At 48.8% G+C, this 19,449-nt stretch overlaps 2 protein-coding genes across 31 annotated transcripts in view; both read left to right on the top strand.

Annotated features, from left to right (window-relative positions):
* Positions 1-132: 132 nt before the first annotated feature.
* Positions 133-8,058, top strand: nsdhl (NAD(P) dependent steroid dehydrogenase-like). Of its 3 annotated transcripts, none has more exons than XM_069193528.1 (8): positions 133-221; positions 683-731; positions 2,207-2,368; positions 2,687-2,833; positions 3,482-3,610; positions 4,051-4,193; positions 5,823-5,925; positions 7,271-8,058. In XM_069193528.1, the coding sequence occupies exons 2-8, from the start codon at positions 711-713 to the stop codon at positions 7,601-7,603; spliced, it is 1,038 nt and encodes a 345-aa protein (XP_069049629.1). In that variant the 5' UTR covers positions 133-221; positions 683-710; the 3' UTR covers positions 7,604-8,058. The 3 variants fall into 3 exon arrangements, with proteins under 3 accessions (XP_069049629.1, XP_069049627.1, XP_069049628.1); XM_069193526.1 differs by lacking the exon at positions 133-221 and adding an exon at positions 228-272; XM_069193527.1 differs by lacking the exon at positions 133-221 and adding an exon at positions 249-338.
* A 698-nt stretch (positions 8,059-8,756) lies between these two features.
* Positions 8,757-19,449, top strand: part of znf185 (zinc finger protein 185 with LIM domain) — a 34,416-nt gene continuing 23,723 nt past the window's right edge. For 5 of the 28 annotated variants that reach the window (XM_069193507.1, XM_069193510.1, XM_069193508.1 and 2 more), the window contains exons 1-12: positions 10,064-10,285; positions 13,857-13,914; positions 15,013-15,148; positions 15,336-15,410; positions 15,582-15,614; positions 16,221-16,289; positions 16,681-16,746; positions 16,939-17,019; positions 17,294-17,374; positions 17,694-17,753; positions 18,280-18,393; positions 19,283-19,324. In XM_069193507.1, the coding sequence (XP_069049608.1) occupies positions 13,905-13,914; positions 15,013-15,148; positions 15,336-15,410; positions 15,582-15,614; positions 16,221-16,289; positions 16,681-16,746; positions 16,939-17,019; positions 17,294-17,374; positions 17,694-17,753; positions 18,280-18,393; positions 19,283-19,324 (767 nt within the window). In that variant the 5' untranslated portion in view covers positions 10,064-10,285; positions 13,857-13,904. Of the gene's footprint in view, positions 8,847-10,059; positions 10,286-13,856; positions 13,915-15,012; positions 15,149-15,335; positions 15,411-15,581; positions 15,615-16,220; positions 16,290-16,680; positions 16,747-16,938; positions 17,020-17,293; positions 17,375-17,693; positions 17,754-18,279; positions 18,394-19,282; positions 19,325-19,449 lie in introns of those variants that run through there. The other 23 variants (XM_069193506.1, XM_069193502.1, XM_069193501.1 and 20 more) reach the window with 15 other exon arrangements.

Below are 19,449 nucleotides of genomic sequence, written 5' to 3'. Positions count from 1 at the left end.
AGTATCATGAACACTGTTTAGTCCTCGTTTCCCCATTGGTTGACCGCATAGCAGAGACCTATTCCGATTGGTTCCCAGTGTGGTGTTTCCGGAGCAGCTTCTTCCCTATTGGTTGGGCACTGTTCTACACTGGCTCTGGAATAAGGGTTTTGTCCAATAGAAGCGCTACTGCGGCTCAGCTGATGGTGGTTCTATGATCACTGTTCATTCATTGACTCGCGGTGAGTTGTTTGGTTTGTGTGCTGTACGCTGTTGAAGCTGATACTATTACAGTAAGGGATAGTGATTTTGTTAGGACTTTTGTTAACAAGTGGAAACAGCATTCTCACTTCAAGCAGGTTATAATATTGTTATGTTACGTTATTCGTAATATGCAGTATATATTTGTATGCAGTCCCGTGTGATGTTCAGAAACTGGTTATTTGTACCTGCTCGGTTTCTGATCAGCTTCGTCCAAGTTCATGTTTTTTTTTTAAGGAGATCTTTATTCGTGTGACGGATGCGAAGGAGTTCGGCGTTTTAAAAAATTAAACACAATATTTTTATTTTTTTAAATAAGATCTTTTTAATTGAATTGTTTAAGTTGCCAACAGTCGTGGTAAAGATTGTGCATGATCTCAGTTTTGTCAGACAGAAACAGTCTTGCAGATGATGTTTTTTACATTTTGCTGTTTGATCACAGCCGAGGTTTCGTGACACCTGACACTGATATGGCGACCCGAAGCAGACCGGTGAGTGTCCGAATTCGCTTCACACCTGATACGGTTTGTCTACTCAAAACGTCTAGCTGGACTAGCAACACTAAGTCCTGTCTCCAGGCCTCACTGTACGATAGACCTAACACTCAATACCATCTCTAATCACCCTCACACTAAATCAAACTTCCCTCGATTGCACTAAGAACCTGAACATCAGTTGTCCACTTAAAAATACATCTCTTCCATGGCCATATTGTAACCTTCTTTCACCCGGACTGTACACGTCCCATATTGAAATCAGCATGTCTTTATCTGTTCACAGTCCAGGCGTCTCACCTGTGTGCATTTTAATATGTCAGCACACTTGAATTGTCAATACAAATAGTCTGAAAAACAGCTCAATTTCAAATTTACAGTGGTTAATGACTACAATTCTCTCCCTGAACACCAAGTGGCAGTACAGTCTGCAATCAACCACGTGACTTGAAAACGGGTGTCGCTATGAATGGAAAAGTATCATTATTAACAACTTTACATAATACTTTTCTGGGCACTCCACTCAAAGTGCTTTACAGGTAATGGGGATCCCCTCCACCACCACCTGTGTGCAGCCCCACCTGGAAGATGCAACGGCAGCCATAGTGCGCCAGAACGCTCACCACACATCAGCTATCAGTGAGGAGGAGAACAGAGTAATGAAGCCAGTTCAGAGATGGGGATTATTAGGAGGCCATGATTGAGAAAGATCAGAGGGGTGATTTGGCAAGGATGCCAGGTTAACACCCCTAATCTTTTTGAGAAACACCCTGAGAGTTTTAAAGACCACAGAGAGTCAGGACCTCAGTTGTATGTCTCACCCGAAGGAAGATGCCTTTTTTTTACAGTATGCTGTCTACATCATTGTACTGGGGCATTAAGACCCACACAGACTGCAGGGTGAGCTCCCCATACTGGTCCACTAGTACCTGTTCCAGCAGCAACCTTAGTTTTCCCAGGAGTCTTCCATCCAGGTACTGATCGGCTACCACCTGCTGAGCTTCAGTGGGCTGCCAGAGGTGAGCTGCAGGGTGATATAGCTGCTAGCTATTTAAAGGCTTTTATTAGAAATATGCTTGTTCCTGGTCTTGTAGCCTATTCTAAAAGTGGCCTTTAAAGATGGAATATACCCTGGATGGGGCATCAGTCCATCACAAAGCTCATACACACACACAAGGATGGACACAATTTAGAGACCTCAATAACCTAGCCAGCATGTCTTTGGAAGATAACCAGAGCCAATAAAGATGCAAGGAAACATGCAAACTCCATACAGAAGGATCCCCATGTAAGGCCCTTAAGTCCTGGAGACACAAAATGCCCTCTTAAGTGTTGTTTTCTATGTAGATTTCACATGTGCATCTACTTCCATGTTCATTAGACAAAGTAACAGGTGGAAAAGGTTGAGGAACTGGGTTTAGGTTACGATTCTGCAGTCTGCCCCTTGTTGATGTGCCTGTGCTTTATTCCAGAGCAGTAAGCGCTGCACAGTGATCGGGGGCTCTGGGTTTCTGGGGCGCCACCTAGTGGAGAAGCTGCTGGAGCGGGGTTACATCGTCAGCGTCTTCGACATCCTGCAGGGCTACGAGCTCCCTGGGGTCACCTTCCACGTGGGCGACCTCTGTGACCGCCAGGTTAGTCTCCGCACGGCGGGCGCCAACTTGCGGGGGGGTGGGGTGGGGGGTGGGCGGGATGAGACTCCCGCGGCACAGTGGTGCAGTCCGTTTCTGGTTTTACTGGCTGCCAGAAGACAGGTTTTGTCCAGAAGCACCAATTACTCAGGCACCGGCTCAGATCCCAGAGCTCACGCCTGGTAAAACCTGAGCAGGATTTTACCGCTGTGCAACGGGAGTCGTGAACCCGATCACAGTCCCAGTGAGAAGGCGTGAGGGGTGGTGGCGCCGTGTGTTTCGCTCCGTGTTGTGTTACTGTGAGTGTCTCTGCTGCCGCAGGCGTTGCTGCCAGCCCTGCAGGGCGCGAGTGTGGTGTTCCACTGCGCCTCTCCGTCCCCCGCCAGCGATGACCGGGCGCTGTTCCATCGTGTTAATGTGGAGGGCACGCGCACTGTGCTTCAGGCCTGCAGGGAGGCCGGGGTGCAGGTAAAGGGTTAGCATTGTCTGGATGTCTGGCAGTCACAGTGGGTAACCGATAGATCACCAGAACGTAGCAGTAACCCTGTTGCTTTTCGGATCCGGAATAGCCAGGGACTGATTGTGGCTTTTTGGATTTGGGTTAATTTTGGGACCAGAGTCATGACCGTTCTCTGTGGGGGCAGAATGGACCGTGTGAGGATGGGAGGCACACAGATATTTTATCCCCAAATAAGGGCGATGCAAGATCCCAGCCCACCTCAGGGAGACTGAGTGAGGTGTTTAAGAGAGAGGGTAGATTAGCTTAGAGACCTCCTCTCATTTGGAACTATTCTTAAAAAGAAAATAAAGTCTGTTGTGGAAATGATTTTTGTTTAATCTAACTCAAGTTCTGCTGCGTGGGGATGGCGTTCTTCTGATTTCTGACATCGCAGTCCAGAGTTTACGTGTGTGGCTTTTAATTTAAGCCTGTATGTGAATTACCATTGTTTAAAAGTTTAATTTGCATCGTTGCATTTTAAAAGGCACTGTTTACAAATGTCGTCTGTGTGCGTGGGGTGTCAGGTGTACAGACTGGAAGTCATTACCAGTGCAGTAAGGATCTGAGTGGTGGTGTGGCATAGTTTTCCTGCTTAACTGAACAGGGCTGTGTTTCAGAGACTCGTTCTGACCAGCAGCGCCAGTGTGGTTTTTGAGGGCACCGATATCAAAAACGCCAGCGAGGACCTGCCCTATGCCCGCCGCCCCATCGACTACTACACTGAGACCAAGATCCAGCAGGAGAAGGTACTGGGGCGCAGTCTGGTCACCCAGAAACCCAGAGCTCAAGGGGCCTGAAGGGACCTCTTTCTCTTTCCAGGTCAACCTGAGGTACTGGAGTGACATGACAAGTTGCACACAGAGGACTAACCTTTAAGGAGAAAAACAGAAAGCGTTTTAGCAGTTCAGAAATTCTCCATCATATTGTCCTTCCTAACACGTTCTCCCATTCAGATTAAGGAGCTGCACTGACATGACTAGATCCTTGAAATCTCTCTCCCTGCATGTCCCCTTGCCTGTTGGGGTGACGGGCCGAATGAGTATTGCCAGAGAGGTGGCACGTCAAGGGAAGCATTATGGGAGTGTTGGGGAACACTGGACAGTCCTGCAGCTTAATCCTCTCCACCCTCCTTCTCTCCTGATCGCCCGCTGAGCTTCAAACCCGTTTCTGTATCTCTCTCTCTCAGCTGGTTCTGGAGGCCTGTGACCCAGGGCGGGGGTTCCTGACAGTAGCAATCCGCCCTCACGGGATCTTCGGACCCCGGGACCCCCAGTTGGTCCCGATTCTGGTGGACTCGGCTCGGAGGGGGAAGATGAAGTTCATTATTGGGTGAGTGCCCCCCAGGTCCAGGTGGAGTGACCAGTGTAGCCAGCTGCCTTATCACCCTGCAGCCCACTGAAGCTCAGCAGGTGTGAGCCTGGTCAGTGCCTGGATGGGAGACTCGTGGGAGAAACTAAGGTTGCTTCTGGAAGAGGTTTGAGTGGGGCCAGCAGGGGGTGCTCTCTCTGTGGTCTGTGTGGGTCCTAATGCCCCATTATAATGACGGGAACGCTATACTGTAAAAAAAGACGTAAAACCGAGGTCCTGACTCTCTGTGGTCATTAAAAATACCAGGGTGTTTCTCAAAAAGAGTAGGGCTGTTACCCCTGAGTCCTGGCCAAATTTCCCCCTGGCCTTTACCGATCATGGCCTCCTAATAATCCCCATCTCTGAACTGGCTTTATCACTGCTCTCCTCCCCACTGAGAGCTAGTGTGTGGGGAGTGTACTGGTGCACTCTGGCTGCTGTTGCATCATCCAGGAGGAGCTGCACATTGGGGTGGTGGAGGGGATCCCCATTACCTGTAAAGCACTTTGAGTGGAGTGTCCAGAAAAGCATTATATAAGTGTGAGCAATTATTATTATTATAAGGAAGTGAGGAGATAGGGAATGTTTTTGCGGAGTGAAGCAGATCAGGACACGTGCCATTTGGAAGGGGGGAATTGCTTCATCATGGCCTGTTGGGCTGTAAAGCTACTGCCAGTAGAAAAGGTCTGAGCTACTATCCTGGCTGTGCTGCAAAGTGCTGGCAAAAGACACCAGCCTGCAGAATCCAGGAGGCCACTGCCTAGAGTCCGTCTCCCACAGAGGGCCAAGTATGACCTGTGTGCCACTAAAAAAAATTAATCTCGACTACCATTCAAGTTACACGCTCCGAAAAACTGTCCTTTGTGTGAATGCCGTTTTATTTTTGAGTTTCACCACACAATTTTGGTTCATTGCACTCATGAGTCATTGTTTGTAGCTGAATCATTATTCTATGAATGTACAGTACCTCAATCATCAGCCTTGAAAAATGTACAAAATTGATAGTTTTACATTGAATATGATAACATTAGCGTATTCACCATGGGAACAAGTAATAGGTTCATTCCATGCTGAGAAAAGTAGGGACAAAACTTAATGTTTTGGCTATGAAGCCTTCTTCAGGTGTCTTTACCATGGGTACATTCAACAGAGTTGCAGAGAGACCTGTTGGGATTTCTAAGTCATGCTGCCTAGAAACTTTGTTTCAGCACAAGGTTTGAGTAATGTGTATATCAAGGGAAGCATTCCTCAAATGTGTTTTCCAGGCTGTTGAGAGTTAAGTTTCAGGCAGATCAATGTTGTTTATAAACGCTGGACAGCGTGTGTCTTTGCTTGCTATCGCTACAGACCAGGGCTGCCCAAGTCCAGTTCTCAACGGTCCTCCTGCCCAGCAGGTTTCTTGCTGCTCTTTAAATCTGCAGCTTCTAAAAACCAAGGAAGCCTGGTCACGTTGGTAATGAAGAGCCTGGTGGACAGGAAACCAGGAACCCCGTGGCTCTCCAGCAGGAACTGGAGTTGTGCGTCCTGGAATGGGTGAATCATGCTGACCACAGAGTTTCTCGCTCCATTGGGTAGCAGGCTGCCCTTTGACCCCACTCTGCATGTCTGCAGGGACGGGACTAACCTGGTGGACTTCACCTTTGTGGAGAACGTTGTCCATGGCCACATCCTGGCTGCAGAGCGCCTGTGTCCAGACTCCCCGCTGTGTGGTCGGGTAAGTGCTGACTGAACACGCGCAGATGGGACCAGCTTACTTCTGCCAGACACCTTTCACAGGAAGGCCTGTCCAAGAACAGAAACTAATCCAAATCACAGGAGTATTGGAAGGAAAAGAAATGGAAGTTTCTTGACACCCCCTACAAAACGTGAATGTACACAATACTTTCCGAGTTAATTTCTCCAGTGCAGGGCTGTCCAGACGTATTCCTGGAGAGTCAGTGCGCCTCAAGAGTTTCATTCAAGCTCAGCTCTGAACAAGCTAAACCAGCTGCTTACTGGCCTCTGGTCCAGCCTGACGGCTCTTCAGGTGCTGCTGCTTTATAGAGTCTCTGAAAACCTGCAGACACACTGACTGGCCCTTTAGGACCAGGATTGGATACCTCTCTGAAATTTATTTAAATTCATACTTTTAAACATTAGTAATGTTTATTGTTCTGTGGTGTAAAATAATACCATTGACACAGATTTGGGGCAGATTTAAGAGCCTAACACAGCAGGGACATCAGTTCAGCAGTCCTCAATAAAGGAATGCTTCAATAGCATGTGTGAGATATAGAATATCATTTCCAGTGAATAACGAGGCATGATTTAAGACAGAATTCCTTACTGATGGCTATAAACTGATACACTGTATCCTGATCTGCTGAAATTATACACTGAAAGCTGATGGACAGGGAAGGTGGAGAGAAGCTGAAACTGAACATGTGGGGAACGGGTAGGAATTTAATATTTCCGAAGTTGAGATGAAGGCGACACTTGTGTTTTATCTTTTATCGCATTGCTGTGGAATTATTGTGAATTTTTCTTGCTTTAGCATGATACCTTTTTTCTTTAAATGGATATTAAACGAGGGCAGCACAGTGGTGCAGGGGTTAACAGTGCTGGGGCACTGGGTTCCATTCCGGTCCTAGGGTGCCATCTGTGTGGAGTCTGTGTGTTCTCCCCATGATCATGTGAGCTTCCTGCTGGTGCTCCAGTTTCTACCACTGTCCAAAGACATACTGGTGGGCTCATCGGCTTCTGGGGCCCTGGTGTGTGTCTGTGTGTCTGTGTGTCTGTGTGTCTGTGTGTCTGTGTGTCTGTGTGTCTGTGTGTCTGTGTGTCTGTGTGTCTGTGTGTCTGTGTGTCTGTGTGTCTTGCAATGTTTTGGCGTCCTGGCCAAGGTGTACCCTGTCTTGCGCCCGTTGCTTGCTGGGATAGGCTCCAGCTCCCCTGCAGCCTTGAATTGGACGACGCAGTTAGAACATGGATGGATGTTAAAATGTACTCGTGCCCTGCTGAGCTGGAGAGCAGAGGGGCGCGTGCGTCCAAGGGAACTAACCCCTTCCTGTCCCCGCCAGGCTTACCACATCACCAATGACGAGCCGGTGCGGTTCTGGGAGTTCCTGTCTCGGCTCTTGGTGGGGCTGGGCTATGAGGCTCCGCGCTACCACCTGCCTTACCGCCTGGTGTACGGCCTGGCCCTGCTGCTGTGGCTGCTGGCCGTGCTCTTGCGCCCCCTGCTGACCTTCCGGCCCACCTTCACCCCCATGCGGGTGGCGCTGGCCGGCACGCACCACTACTACAGCTGCGCCCGAGCCAAGCAGGAGCTGGGCTACAGGCCGCTGGTCAGCCTGGAGGAGGCCATCACGCAGACCGTGCGGAGCTACCCTCACCTGCGGCAGGGGGCCTGAGCCTCCTGCTGACCAGGCCGCGCTCTCAGCCCAGGCTGGGCCGTGGGGATCAGGGCTTCTGCGGATGAGACGTGAGCGTTGGATCACTGTGAGCACAGTCCTGAATACACCTCAAACGACACAGTCTGGGCGATCAGCAGCAGCAGTTTGAATTCCTGAGTTGGCCGATGTCGTTGGCTTACTTTGCTCTGTGCGCAGAAGATACAAGAGCTCAGTGCCACTCAGCTCTCCTCGCAGCTCCACTAAAGCATTTCTAACAATCAGACATCACATCGGGAGGTGAAAAAATCATTTATTTTCCCCTTAATTAAGAATGACCGTTTTTTCTGTTATAATTTCTAACTTTTCTAAGCAGTGTCACCCACATTGTGACTGCAGGATTATCTCAGTATGCCTGTGTATTTACAAAGGCTCTGTCTTTGTATTAATTACCGAATAAACACTGAAAACCGTAATGACCACCGTCATTCCTTATTTGCCCCTAAGCATGAGCAGTGGGCTGGTCCTCACAGGGAGTAGTTTTGTGATGGAAATATTAGAAAACTCTTGATCAGCCCCGCGAGTGCACGGAAAGAGGGAGATCTAGTGTAACTCTTAGCAGAGGAGCAGTAGGTGTTAGGGGGAGTTGGGGGGGTTGATATCTCTAATTGCCTCCACGCTGGAAAAGCGTCTTTCAGAATACAGCCCTGCCCATCGGTTCGCTGCAGGAGCCAGAACCAGCCGGCGAGCTTGTCGGACAGGTCTGGCGCTGTGTGCTGCAGGGAGAGATGGAGAGAAACGGAGAACTGGCGGGTGCAGGGGATCTGAGAGTAATCGGAGTTGAGAGATTCCTAATTGTTTTTAAGGAGTCGGGGAGAGGGATTTTACATCGCCTAGGTTGGACTTGTGTGTGTGTGTGTGTTTTAAAAAAAAATGACAAAGTGGTGGAACAGGATTCCGAATAAAAAACAAAACAAATTCCGAGCCAAGTCCGCCGTTACTCTGAACACCTGGAGGGCCACGGGGGGGAGGGGTTTGCTGTGGAGTGGAGACCGCGGGGCTGGTGGGGCTGTTTGCCGACATTCCTGACCCTGGAGGCAGCTCCCACGGTGCCGAGGGTGTGCAGGGGTGGCCGTACGACGTAATTCACGTCGCCGCTCTGAACTGCGAATTCGTCTTCGTAACGGCGAAGGCAAAAAAAAAAAGAAATACTCTTTTTTTTTGTGGCAAACGTCATGTGGGTTTCACCGCTTAGACTCAGAAGGTGAGTAAGGGCCCTGCCTTGTTTTGACTGACACACAGCTGAGACTGGTGAGGTGTGCCCGACTCACCTTCATTGCATGCAAAGAACGGGAATGAGTATTTCTTGTGTTTCATTTCCACAATGCGTGCGTGTTTATTTCAGGTGACTGAACTCACCGAAGACACTTTTCCAGCTTTAACAACATGGCTGGGGAATTTACTCCATATAATCCCTCTACCCTTTGTGTAAAGACCTTATAGTACACTAAAATGAAAATTCACGGAATTTGTTTCACTTCCTGTGTTGTTATATCAAATCGCTTTTGCAAACTTATTTTTTTCTGGAGCATTGTTTCTTTATTAAAAGATTCTGAGGTCCATGTTTTGAAGACCAGTACTAAGCTCTGTGGCTAAGGATCTGCGCCTGTGACTGGAAGGTTGCCGGTTCAAATCCCGCGGCTGGCAGAGGAATCCTACTCCGTTGGGCCCCTGAGCAAGGCCCTTGACCCTAACTGCTCCAGGGGCGCCGTACAATGGCAGACCCTGCGCTCTGACCCCAAGCTTCTCTCCCTATCTGTGTGTCTGTGTCTCCATGGAGAAAAGCTGGGGTATGCGAAAAGACGAATTCCTAATGCAAGAAATTGTATAGGGCTAATAAAGAAACATTAAAAACATTAATGGCAACTTCACACATCACTGTCTGTTGCTCACCTGGGGAGTGAGGGACTGTCAGGGACAATATAGAGTCAGTGAGGTACAGAATATAGTACTCTGGTGTCTGAAAGCCACAAACCTTGAATGTCTCCTCTCAGAGCCAGAGGAGACTAGAAATGAAGAGTCACTGTCTTGGAGAAGGAAAGGACTGGTGTTTTATCATCATAATTATTAACAGCATGCATGTGGAATATTTTGAATTCTTGGCATTGCTATATTTTATCATAACAACAATGCCAATTGCTTAAGCCAAAATGCTAAAGCCAGGAGTAACACCCTCAGAAAGAATCTGTGTGCAGGACATCAGCAATACCTGATCAAGGCACCGAAACCACAGTATCCTGCTTCCTTTATTAGTTTTCTCAATCTCTGTATGTCCTGGCCCTGTCAGCTTCCCAATGGAATTACAGGAATGTCCCCCACCCCTTTGAGTTGAATCGAATCACAAACAAGCAGTCAGTCAGGCTGGACAGCATGGCCACACCCCTTTGGCTCATGACCCCACCCTCATGGCTCCCGGCCCCGCCCACCGCCAGCTCTGGGAAGGAGAAGGGGGAGGAGACTCACGGCAGTGCTGGAGTACCTGACAGGCTGAGCCTGTCAGTGTTGACACCTGTACCTGCGGACACACCTGCAGACTGCGGGAGGCACCTGCCCCAGCTGAGAGGGTTCGTTTCAGAGAGTCACACACTGGGCTACACTGAAATAAGAAAGGAGCGCGTGTTCCCAAGGACTGCACTCAGACAGGTTAGCTCTGTGCTTCTTTGCTTTCTTCCACTGTGCCAGCTGCCCAGGGGCAGGCAGGGGCTGGTGTTCGGAGAGCTTGAGTGGGCTCCAGCGTTCCTCGAAGCCGAGATATTTGGTAGTTGTTGGTGCGTGCCCTGAGAGACAGGTGCGGCAGGGCTGAGGTGAGTCAGGTGGGAGGACTGAGCAGAGGAGTGAGAGAGAGAGGCAGCCGAACAGGTCTGTCTGCGCGGGTGTTTGAGGGTGGGTCGGAGAAGTTTCCCAGCGATCCCCTCCCTGCTCCTTGTGTCCGGTCGCGGGAGTGTTCTCTGGGTTTGGATTTTGAATACGGAGAGTGGAGAGTTTGGCCCCCCAAATCTGCCATTCAGGGTCTTCTATAGCTGCTCCTGCTGTTTTTCCGCCAGCCCAGTGCTTCGAGTCCAGGGATGGGTCCCTAGGATTCGGGGTGGAAACAGGCCACTGGGGGTCCTGTCAATGGATGGTTCTTCTCTGCCTGAACGAGTTTGAATGTGCTCGTGCTTCAGCTGTCTGTGGATGGTGGCTCCCCGAAAGATAAAGATTGTAACCCTAGTTGGGGATTGATTTAAGGGGGGTAATGCGTTATGATTCAGTAGGACTAGGGGATTGGGTCCTGAGGAGATGTCAGGGTCTCTGGTTCACCCCCAGGATAGACTGCAGCTATCCTGCGAGGAGTCCTCTCTGTGCCAGCTGGGGCGCTGTGTGACACCCCTCTGCAGGCTGTTCGTGGCGGCGCCCGCAGGAAACTGGGGGTATGGCCCCGTCCCTCAGCGTCTGCACCCCAGCAGGGGGCCGCGGTTTTGCTCATCGGCTTTGTGAGAGAGAGGTGGTGCGACAGCAGAGAGATGGGACCCGCTGCTGGGAAGGCAGAGAGACGGGTTAGGGCACAGGAGGAAGGTGTTCCTGTCAGACTCCATTCTTTCCCATTACTTTAATTACTGTGAAATCCCCAGAGCTGAAGGATGAAGACAAGACCCACCTGAAAGAGAAGATAAGTCCCATCAATGCGTGTTGGAGTTTTATTTCGCGATCCTGGCAGTACAGAGCAGGCTGGGGCAATGCCCCTGAGGGCAGGCTGTTGGAATACCCCACAGCTGTTCAGGGGGTGTGCGGGAGACAGGAACTGACTCGTCACCTCTCAGTCTCAGTCTTCCCTTGTAGAAGCAGGGCACCGCATGCTTGCACCGTAACCTGTTAGCGCCAGTCTGGCTGGCATTGCACAATAGCTGGGCTGCTTCCCTTTCTACACAAGCTGTTGTGTGGCTGCTGATTTTGTTGCCTTGCGCCACGGCCCAGGCAGTTTGCCTGAACATTGTATGTAAATCACTGTCGGTGTCTCTTTAGTCTCAAACTCTGGCGACGAGCACCTAGACACTCCCTCGTGGAAACCGAAGACACTGCCTGCTGGCAGACAGTTTAATGTGCAGGGACAGTGCTCAAACAGCACAGCCGAATTAGGCTTCTCTCACTCCAAACGGGCGCCGACTTGTTTATTGGGAACCGAGCCTGGGGAAGTGTACTGTTGTGAGTTCTCACAGTAATTCAGTCTCTCCCTCTGCTAGCCACTAAACTTCAACTGGGCTTTCAGGATATATCCTCATCCTGCATTGTTATTACCTCTTCATTGCTACCAAGTTTGATTCCTCTCTACAGTGGTGCCAGCAAGATCTACCAGAGTGTACGTCTGCAAAGCCTTGCAGGAAATTATGGGCTGGTTAAGGGATTTGGTCCTCTGAGGTTTTTAAGAACAGAAAAGTACAAACAAGAGGAGGCCATTTGGATCATCTAGTCCATCTTTTTAGTTACTAATTCAATGATACAAGGACTTCATCTTGAAAGACACCAAGGTATCAGTTTCTGGGTGTATAGAGCTACATAGCTCTTTCTATATTCTCACAACCCTTTGGGTATAGAAGTGCCTTGTATTCTGTTTTAATTGCACTTCCACATAGTTGCCACTTACCCCTTCAGTGCCTAAGGGCAATGTCACCAGGTCACAGGCTGTGAATTTCCTCACTGTTAAAGGTGTGGCATGACGCAGTCTCTGTCCCTGTGCAAACCTGACAGCAGGCTCTGCCTATGCAAAACCTCCCGATAAGTCACCCATGCCAAGATCCCTGTACACCCTCCATTCAAATCACCTGCCTCTGGCTCATTGCACCTGAAGTGTATGGAGTCATTTAAAATGGATTGTCCACCATTGTAGCTTGTAAGGAAGTGCCCAGAGTAGGGCCAAGCCTTGGGTGAGGGGGTGGTTATCCTAAAGATCCAGATTAACATACTCCCCAGCTCACCCCATGTTCTACCTGCTGTACAAGCATCTACATCGGGCCCTGCACAGTACACAAACTCAAAGTTGATGCGTACCACTGTGTTTGTGCATGCTCCACTTTGTGCTTGGTGCTTTATCCTCATCTTTTTCCCATGGGGCATAGCTCTGTCCACAGTTTCCGTGGGTGTTGGCAAGGGCATCTCTGTGAATTCGGATGCTGCAGCTCAAGATAGGATCTGGTTGATGACAGAGGAAGAGAGGGGAAAGAGGTGGACAGGTACAAGTGGATAAAGGAACAGGAAGGAAGGGATAGAGGGCGGCAGATTTATTGCAATATGCTACAGGTGTATGTGTGTGAGGGTGTGCAGGGGCGTTGTGAGTTCCTTCCCACAGAATGTGGCCAGACTGGCTGGTCAGCATATCTGGAATACTGTGATTCTGGGGAATGCAGAACATATTTCTCCAGTGACACTATCAGTCGGAAGATCAGGGTGTGTACCTGATGGCTTTCCAGCCCTCCTGCTCTGTACAGAGGACCTCTTACTGCTCAGCTTTTCAACATCTCACCCTGGATTCTTGCCCTTCTCCTGATGTGAAAGTCCAGCACAGGGCTGAATGATAAAGCGCAGAGACCCTGTGAGGAATTGTGCCAAAACAAGGGGCTGATAGATGTGTAGCACAAGCATGGGACAACCATGGTCAACTGTATAACCATACAAAGCTATTACTATCAATTACTCCAGGATCCTGGCTTCGACTTTATTGTGGGGTGCCTGTCCTGTGGAGTCTTCCACAGTCCATTTAATCATATGTTCATGTTTTTTTGGGGTGCGCTGCTTTCCTCCCACCTCCCATGAAGACTTAACGCACTAGGTTTGAATGTGCATATAAACCATCCCTCTGGTGGTGAAGAGGGGTGCAAGGGGATATCATCCTTGCTGGATGGGGGTGGGGGGCGGGGGAGGGTTGTTCCCAGTATAACCAGTTCTTGCTCTAGATATATCAGAACCAGATGATCATGATAGGCTGAGGTGTGGCCTTTCTGATGCCCTGGTGCCTGTTCTCCCTACAGTATATCCTCTCCAGTGTTCCTCTATGTGGGAACTGCTCTGTAGCTCTTCTTGGACAGTCCAGCCTTTGCTGTGATCGCACTGCCTCCTGTCTGTGTTTCCACAAGATCATTCCGATCTGCCCACGTGTAGTACTCCCAATATCAGTTTATGGGGGTTCTCCCAGTTTTCCAAGTGACATGTCCTCATGGCCCCCTCCTACTCTGTGTTGCAGCGGTTCAACTGAAGGCTTTTCGCTGATCCACAGGGACTGGCTGGTACAATGCAGAAAGGTGAGTTTCATGTCCATCGCATACCACCTGCCAGCACAAAACACAGGTTTCTCTTGTCCTAAATTACAACCCAAGACTCAGTCTTGTGGTGGAGTGGTTCTGCAGTAGCTAGCTCTGTTTCTTCACAGAACCAGGGTTCTGGGTTTGATTGGGACTTTCAGCATCTGTAGGTGTGGAGTTCACATGTTCTCCCAGTGTATGTTTGGTTATTGGCTGGACGCTCCTGTTAACTGATTCAAGAAAGATTCCGTTTTGCCACTAATCAATCTGCACAACACTGAAAGAGATAATAAATGAAGCAGGTGTCACCCCAAGTAGTTAAGAGAAAATACCACAAACCTGATTAACAACTGGTTGCTGGGAGATGAGACAGTTAATGTCATTGGCCACTATCATATTTCAAAGAGATCTTTACAACTGGAAATGTTTACAGTGATACAATAGTTTTTTACTAATACAAGTTCTTAGCTTAGGTATTAGATGACACTACCCTTAAAAATAGAGCCTATTAGTCATATCTTACATTTTACTAAGGAATATTTATCATGCAATATAGCATATGTAAAATAATACATTTATTGTAGCTCAGTGGAACTGGTAAAGGATTATAACTAAGAGAACTGAGTTTGTGTTTTTTAAGTTGCATTTTGTCACACAGTTAGACTGCCACCCCAGCTTCTGAGTGCTTTTACTCAGGCACAGATTCTTTGCATATTTGTATTGATCGTTCTGTAAAGATCATTTTCAGCTATTATATTACCATCTTTAACTTTCATTATTTCAAACATTTACTTGCACGGGCATCATAAAAATACATTCCATCACATTAGAAGATCTGGAGAATTAAGGTTGCTGGGATGCTTGTGTGTCTCTTGCGTTTGTGTCTTCAGTTGCCTGAGTCTCGTGAGTTTATCTCTGTTAACCTCTGTGTGTGCCTGCGTCTTTTGAATTTTTGTGTGCCTTATGTTTGTGTGTCTTCGGTGTGCCTGTGTCTCCTGAGTTTGCCTGTGTCTTGAGCACGCCGCTGTGTTTTGAGTGCCTCTGTGTCTTGTGTCTCGAGTCTGTCTGTCAGCAGGCCCATGTGTGTTTGTGTGTTAGCAGAACGCAGTGGACTGCCAACGGCAGACAGACAGGCGGTGTTAAGGACAACGAAGGTCCGTGCCACACTGAAGGGCGACCAGAGCTGGATACAGCACCGCAGCACCTCCCAGGAGCAGGAAGATGAGAAACCATGGTAACCTGGGGAGACAGGGAGAGTGAATTTAGGCACGTGGGTGAAAGTCAGTGTATCTGCATACGCTCCACATTTGAACTGTGAAACAGTGGTTTTTGGCATCTCAGCTGAGGGTCTGCTATCTTGAGTCGTCGTAAGAGTCACTTTGCCTCTGTGTGTTGCTCTGATGGCATCCTCCTCTCTGCAGGATAACAGAAGTGAGGGAACGTCGGAATAATGGAGCCTTAGCTGAGCCCACTGTCACTTCAACCCCCTCTGAAAGGTATCCAGACCGGCACTTACCTAGGACTGTAGATACAGCTGAGCAGCAATGGGCTGAATGAATGAATGAAAGCCAGGCTAGTGGAACTTGTTAACTAGATAGTACCTGAACTAGATGTTGAGAAGCAGAGAGGAAGAGGAAGGTGACTTTTGTTCCTTGTTCTCCCAACAGCCCGAGGCCAGTCTCTCCTGGATATCTGATCAGGTCAGTGTTTCTCCTGGTCTTGCATTGTCTTGTTTGTAATAAGGCTGACAGACCCACTGTGCGACAGCATATTTAAAAAAAAAATAGTAGTCATTAAAAAATATTCCCACACTACTAAAATAGCATCATCAGAGCTTTGAACTCTAACTGCGGCTGGAAACAAGAAGGCTAATTGAAACTCAAGAGGTAGCTCACTTTTTTCTCATGAGCAGTTAAGTTCCTGTCCCTTAATGCTCAGTCTGCACAAAACCGGATGTCTGCTCAACCAGTCACATCGCTTGTTTTGGGTACAGAATTGCTGCTAGACTGTACACATCTGCAGTCCACAGTGCTGTACCACAAGGTTCAGCATTCAGGAGCTTCAGAGTGAAATGATTCGGTTGTGGCAATGCTGTACACATGGACGGACAGGTAGAAGCTAAGGGGAAGGGAATTTAAGGCTGAGAACAGGTGGCACTTTACACAAAGGGTGGAGGACCTACCCAGCTGGTGCCCTGACCTCGGTCAAGAAACACCTGGATGAGACACCTAGGCCAAACATGCTGGATAGCCCAAGTGGAAAACCTTCCTTATCGTTTTGTTCCTGTCCTGTCTCGTTTTTTTAAGAGGGGTTTTCACAAAAACGGATTCCCAGAAGGACCCATCCTCCTCCAGCGCTAACAGCCACGGCTCCAGGTCAGCTGACCACACTGCGCCAGGGTACTGGGGTCTGGGAGTGGGAGGGTCGGGCAGGGCCAGACTGAGGGACATCCTGCTTCCTTCCTGAGAGTTGGCCATGGAGCACTTGCCCGGCTTTTCTGTAGTTACCCTATGAGTATGCTGTTCACATCATCCATTTTTCTACTATTTCCATGGCTCTTTTGTGGTTTAATGTATCCTTCTGTTGGTGGCTACGAACCACATCAAGCCTTCCTGAAGCCACCCAGGGAACTGGTGTCATCAGGGTCAAAGGTCATCACGTGTCACCCGTCAGGGTGGTGTGTAGACAGACGTCAGTCCCGCCATTGAAAGGTATGGAGCATGTGGAAGGATTGACCCCGTTCATCATGTCTCTGTGTCTCAACAGCGCCGATATCCCCAAGAGCAAATTTGTGCCTGTCACCAAGAAGTCCACAGACGATTACAAGAAAATGTGAGTGCTGTCCCAGACCTCACTCCCTCCCCCTTCCTCTTTTCGTTCCTCTCACTCACAGCCTCCTCCTATAAAGACTGGTGTCAGGCTGTGTTTTACACCATGGCAGCGCACTGTGTGTCGGGGGTGACTGTGTGATTTTGGATGTGTACGTGGAGTGCACAGGTGTGACAGCTGTGTGCCTTGTTTCAGAGCTCCTCACGGTGTGCGACATCAGTTGTCTGGCGCCACCCAGGACGAGCCCACAGTGTCCCCTGAGGAGCACAGCAAAAGGTGAGGCAAGCCTGTCGGGTTAGCCAACACGTCTTTGTCTATGGTGCAGCTAGTCGAGAGGTCAAAGGTCAAAGAGCTCTACTGGCCTGAGGTCATTGTGAAATAGTAGGGTCAAAGGTCAGGGATGACCTTAGCTGCTGATGAATAATGGGCTGGCATTATTATTGTAGTTTATTTACCCCCTGAATAACCCTCTTCCTACACACCCCATCCTCCTTTCTCCTTCTGCTCTCTGCTACCTTACTCACCCCTCACCATCCGTCTGTCTCCGCAGGACAGAGGCTGCCAGCAGCGTCCTGCGCACCTCGGGCACCAAGCAGCGCTCTTACGTCCTGTCAGCCGCCAAGAAATACGAGTGAGTCCGTGTGCCTGCCTGTCCGTACTGCGTGCACACACTGGAGGTGCAGGGGGTATAGTGGTTAAAACTCTGGACTCTTGACTGGGAGGACAGGAGTTCAGATCCCAGCTGGAGATGCTACTGTCGTCCCTTGAGCATTGTATAGCCCTCAAATTTGTACCCAGCTGTATGAATGGGCAGCAGAATTGTTATTTCATAAATCAGATGCAATCTCAGTAAGCTTTAAAAAAACAAACAACCCTAAAAGTGTGTTGTCTTGACAGATTGTTATAAACTTCATCTCTCACTCATCTGTCTGGTCCTTATTCCCTTTCAGGAGTATTGAAAAAACACAAAGCTCGGATGTACAGCCAGCTCTTTCTTTCAAGGCTAAAAGGTGAGGTTTTATTGTGCTGAAGGTCATCTTCTGAAAATGTACAGAATATTCAGTAGCAATGGTGTTTAGTGTAACATTTTCTTTTTACCAGGCTAGGTCAGCTAATCACTGGCTACCCTTTGTAGCTGTTTGTCCTGTCATTTATTGGCAAAACAGAATATTGCTAAATGGAGGAGTGTTAAACGTGTTTCTGCCGTGTTTTATGTTCCACATATTGTTGCTCTCATTAAAGAACCTGTTCTGCAGGTGGCTAGTGCACCTGTTTTATTAGAGTCTGATACCTGATCCCTGTTTATTTTTGCTTAATGAGGATTCATGGAAAGGTTTGAGTGCAGTGCAAAGTAAAATGTGACTGGCAGGTTTAACAACTGCATGAAAATGAGTGTCATGCTCTAAACTAAACCAATTATGGTAACAATGCTTTGCTGGCTGATTGGGTTCAGGGACATCGTTAATGTTGAGTGAACAGCTGCTAGATTAAATGGCGCAGACTCATGTCACGTATGTATCATGTGTGTGTAACCAGGGTGGAGTTTAACGATGAGGATGAGCGATCCCCCTCCAAGAGCCCCGAAGGCAGCACCCGGCCGATCGCCCCTGTCCCTGAGCCCCAAAAGACATCCCCTGTTCCCCAGCCAAAGTGAGTCTCCAAGAACCACACCTCTCTCTGCTCTCTTTCGCCTTCCTCCTTCTCTTTGCTTACTTCCTCACTTCCTCCTTCTAGAATCACGTCCAGCTAACCTGTGTGTCTTTGGCGGGTTTATTGCCAGCAGCCATATCACCCTGCAACTCACAGCTGCAAATTCACTCACTTTGCCCCAGTTCAGTGATGGGGACACACTGTTGTAGAGAAGACACTGTCCTTCAGATGAGACATACAACCGAGGTCCTGACTCTCTGTGGTCATTAGAAATCCCAAGGTGTTTCTAGAAAAGAGTAGGGGTGTTACCCCGGTGTCCTGGCTGAATTTCCCATTGGCCCCTACCAATTGTGGCGTCCTAATAACCCCCATCTCTGAACTGGCTTCATCACTTTGTTCTCCTTCCCACTGAGAGCTGGTGTGTGGGGAGTGTACTGGTGCACTCTGGCTGCTGTTGCATCATCCAGGTGAAGCCACACACTGGTGGTGGTGGACGGGAGTCCCCATTACCTGTAAAGCGCTTTGAGTGGAGTGTCCAGAAAAATGCTATATAAGTGTAAGGAATTGTTATTAATTATTATAATTCCATATGCCCGACCTGTATATCCTGTATCACACTAGTTTAAATACCCACCCACTGTGAGTCTGTGGCAGGCTGATCCTCATTGTGCGTCCTCACATCTGGACAGCAGGGTGGAGCAGTGGTCAGGGTTCTGGACTTGTATCTAGAAGGTTATGAGGCCAGATCCCAGGTGGACACTGCTGTTGTAGCCTTGAGCAAGGTACCTCATCCAGATTGTTCCAGTAAAATGTAAGTTGCCTTTACCAGGTTGCTATCAGTCATAAATCATCAAGATATCAATATAAATCTCTATAAATCTCTCTGTAGCATGCAGCAGCAGCCTGCTCCCGGCCCGCTTAGCAAGACCAGGTATGCTGAAATGGGTTAGGCATAGGGGGAGATTATAGTGAAGGATGGGTTAGGGTGGGGAAGATCCTGGCTCAGCAGATCCAGTAGGAGTAGGGATAGATTGAAGAATTGTAACCTTGTTTCCA

Source organism: Lepisosteus oculatus, chromosome 8 (genome assembly GCF_040954835.1).
Source record: "Lepisosteus oculatus isolate fLepOcu1 chromosome 8, fLepOcu1.hap2, whole genome shotgun sequence".
Lineage (NCBI taxonomy): Eukaryota > Metazoa > Chordata > Actinopteri > Semionotiformes > Lepisosteidae > Lepisosteus > Lepisosteus oculatus.
Note: the sequence above shows the minus strand (reverse complement) of the source record. Positions and strands in the feature narration are given on the sequence as shown.

Excerpts from the sequence above, each read along its gene's own strand:
- nsdhl (XM_069193528.1), top strand. The coding sequence starts at position 711 with ATGGCGACCCGAAGCAGACCG. Across the intron at positions 732-2,206 it reads TGGCGACCCGAAGCAGACCG|AGCAGTAAGCGCTGCACAGT; the intron begins GTGAGTGTCCGA and ends GCTTTATTCCAG. Across the intron at positions 4,194-5,822 it reads AAGATGAAGTTCATTATTGG|GGACGGGACTAACCTGGTGG; the intron begins GTGAGTGCCCCC and ends GCATGTCTGCAG.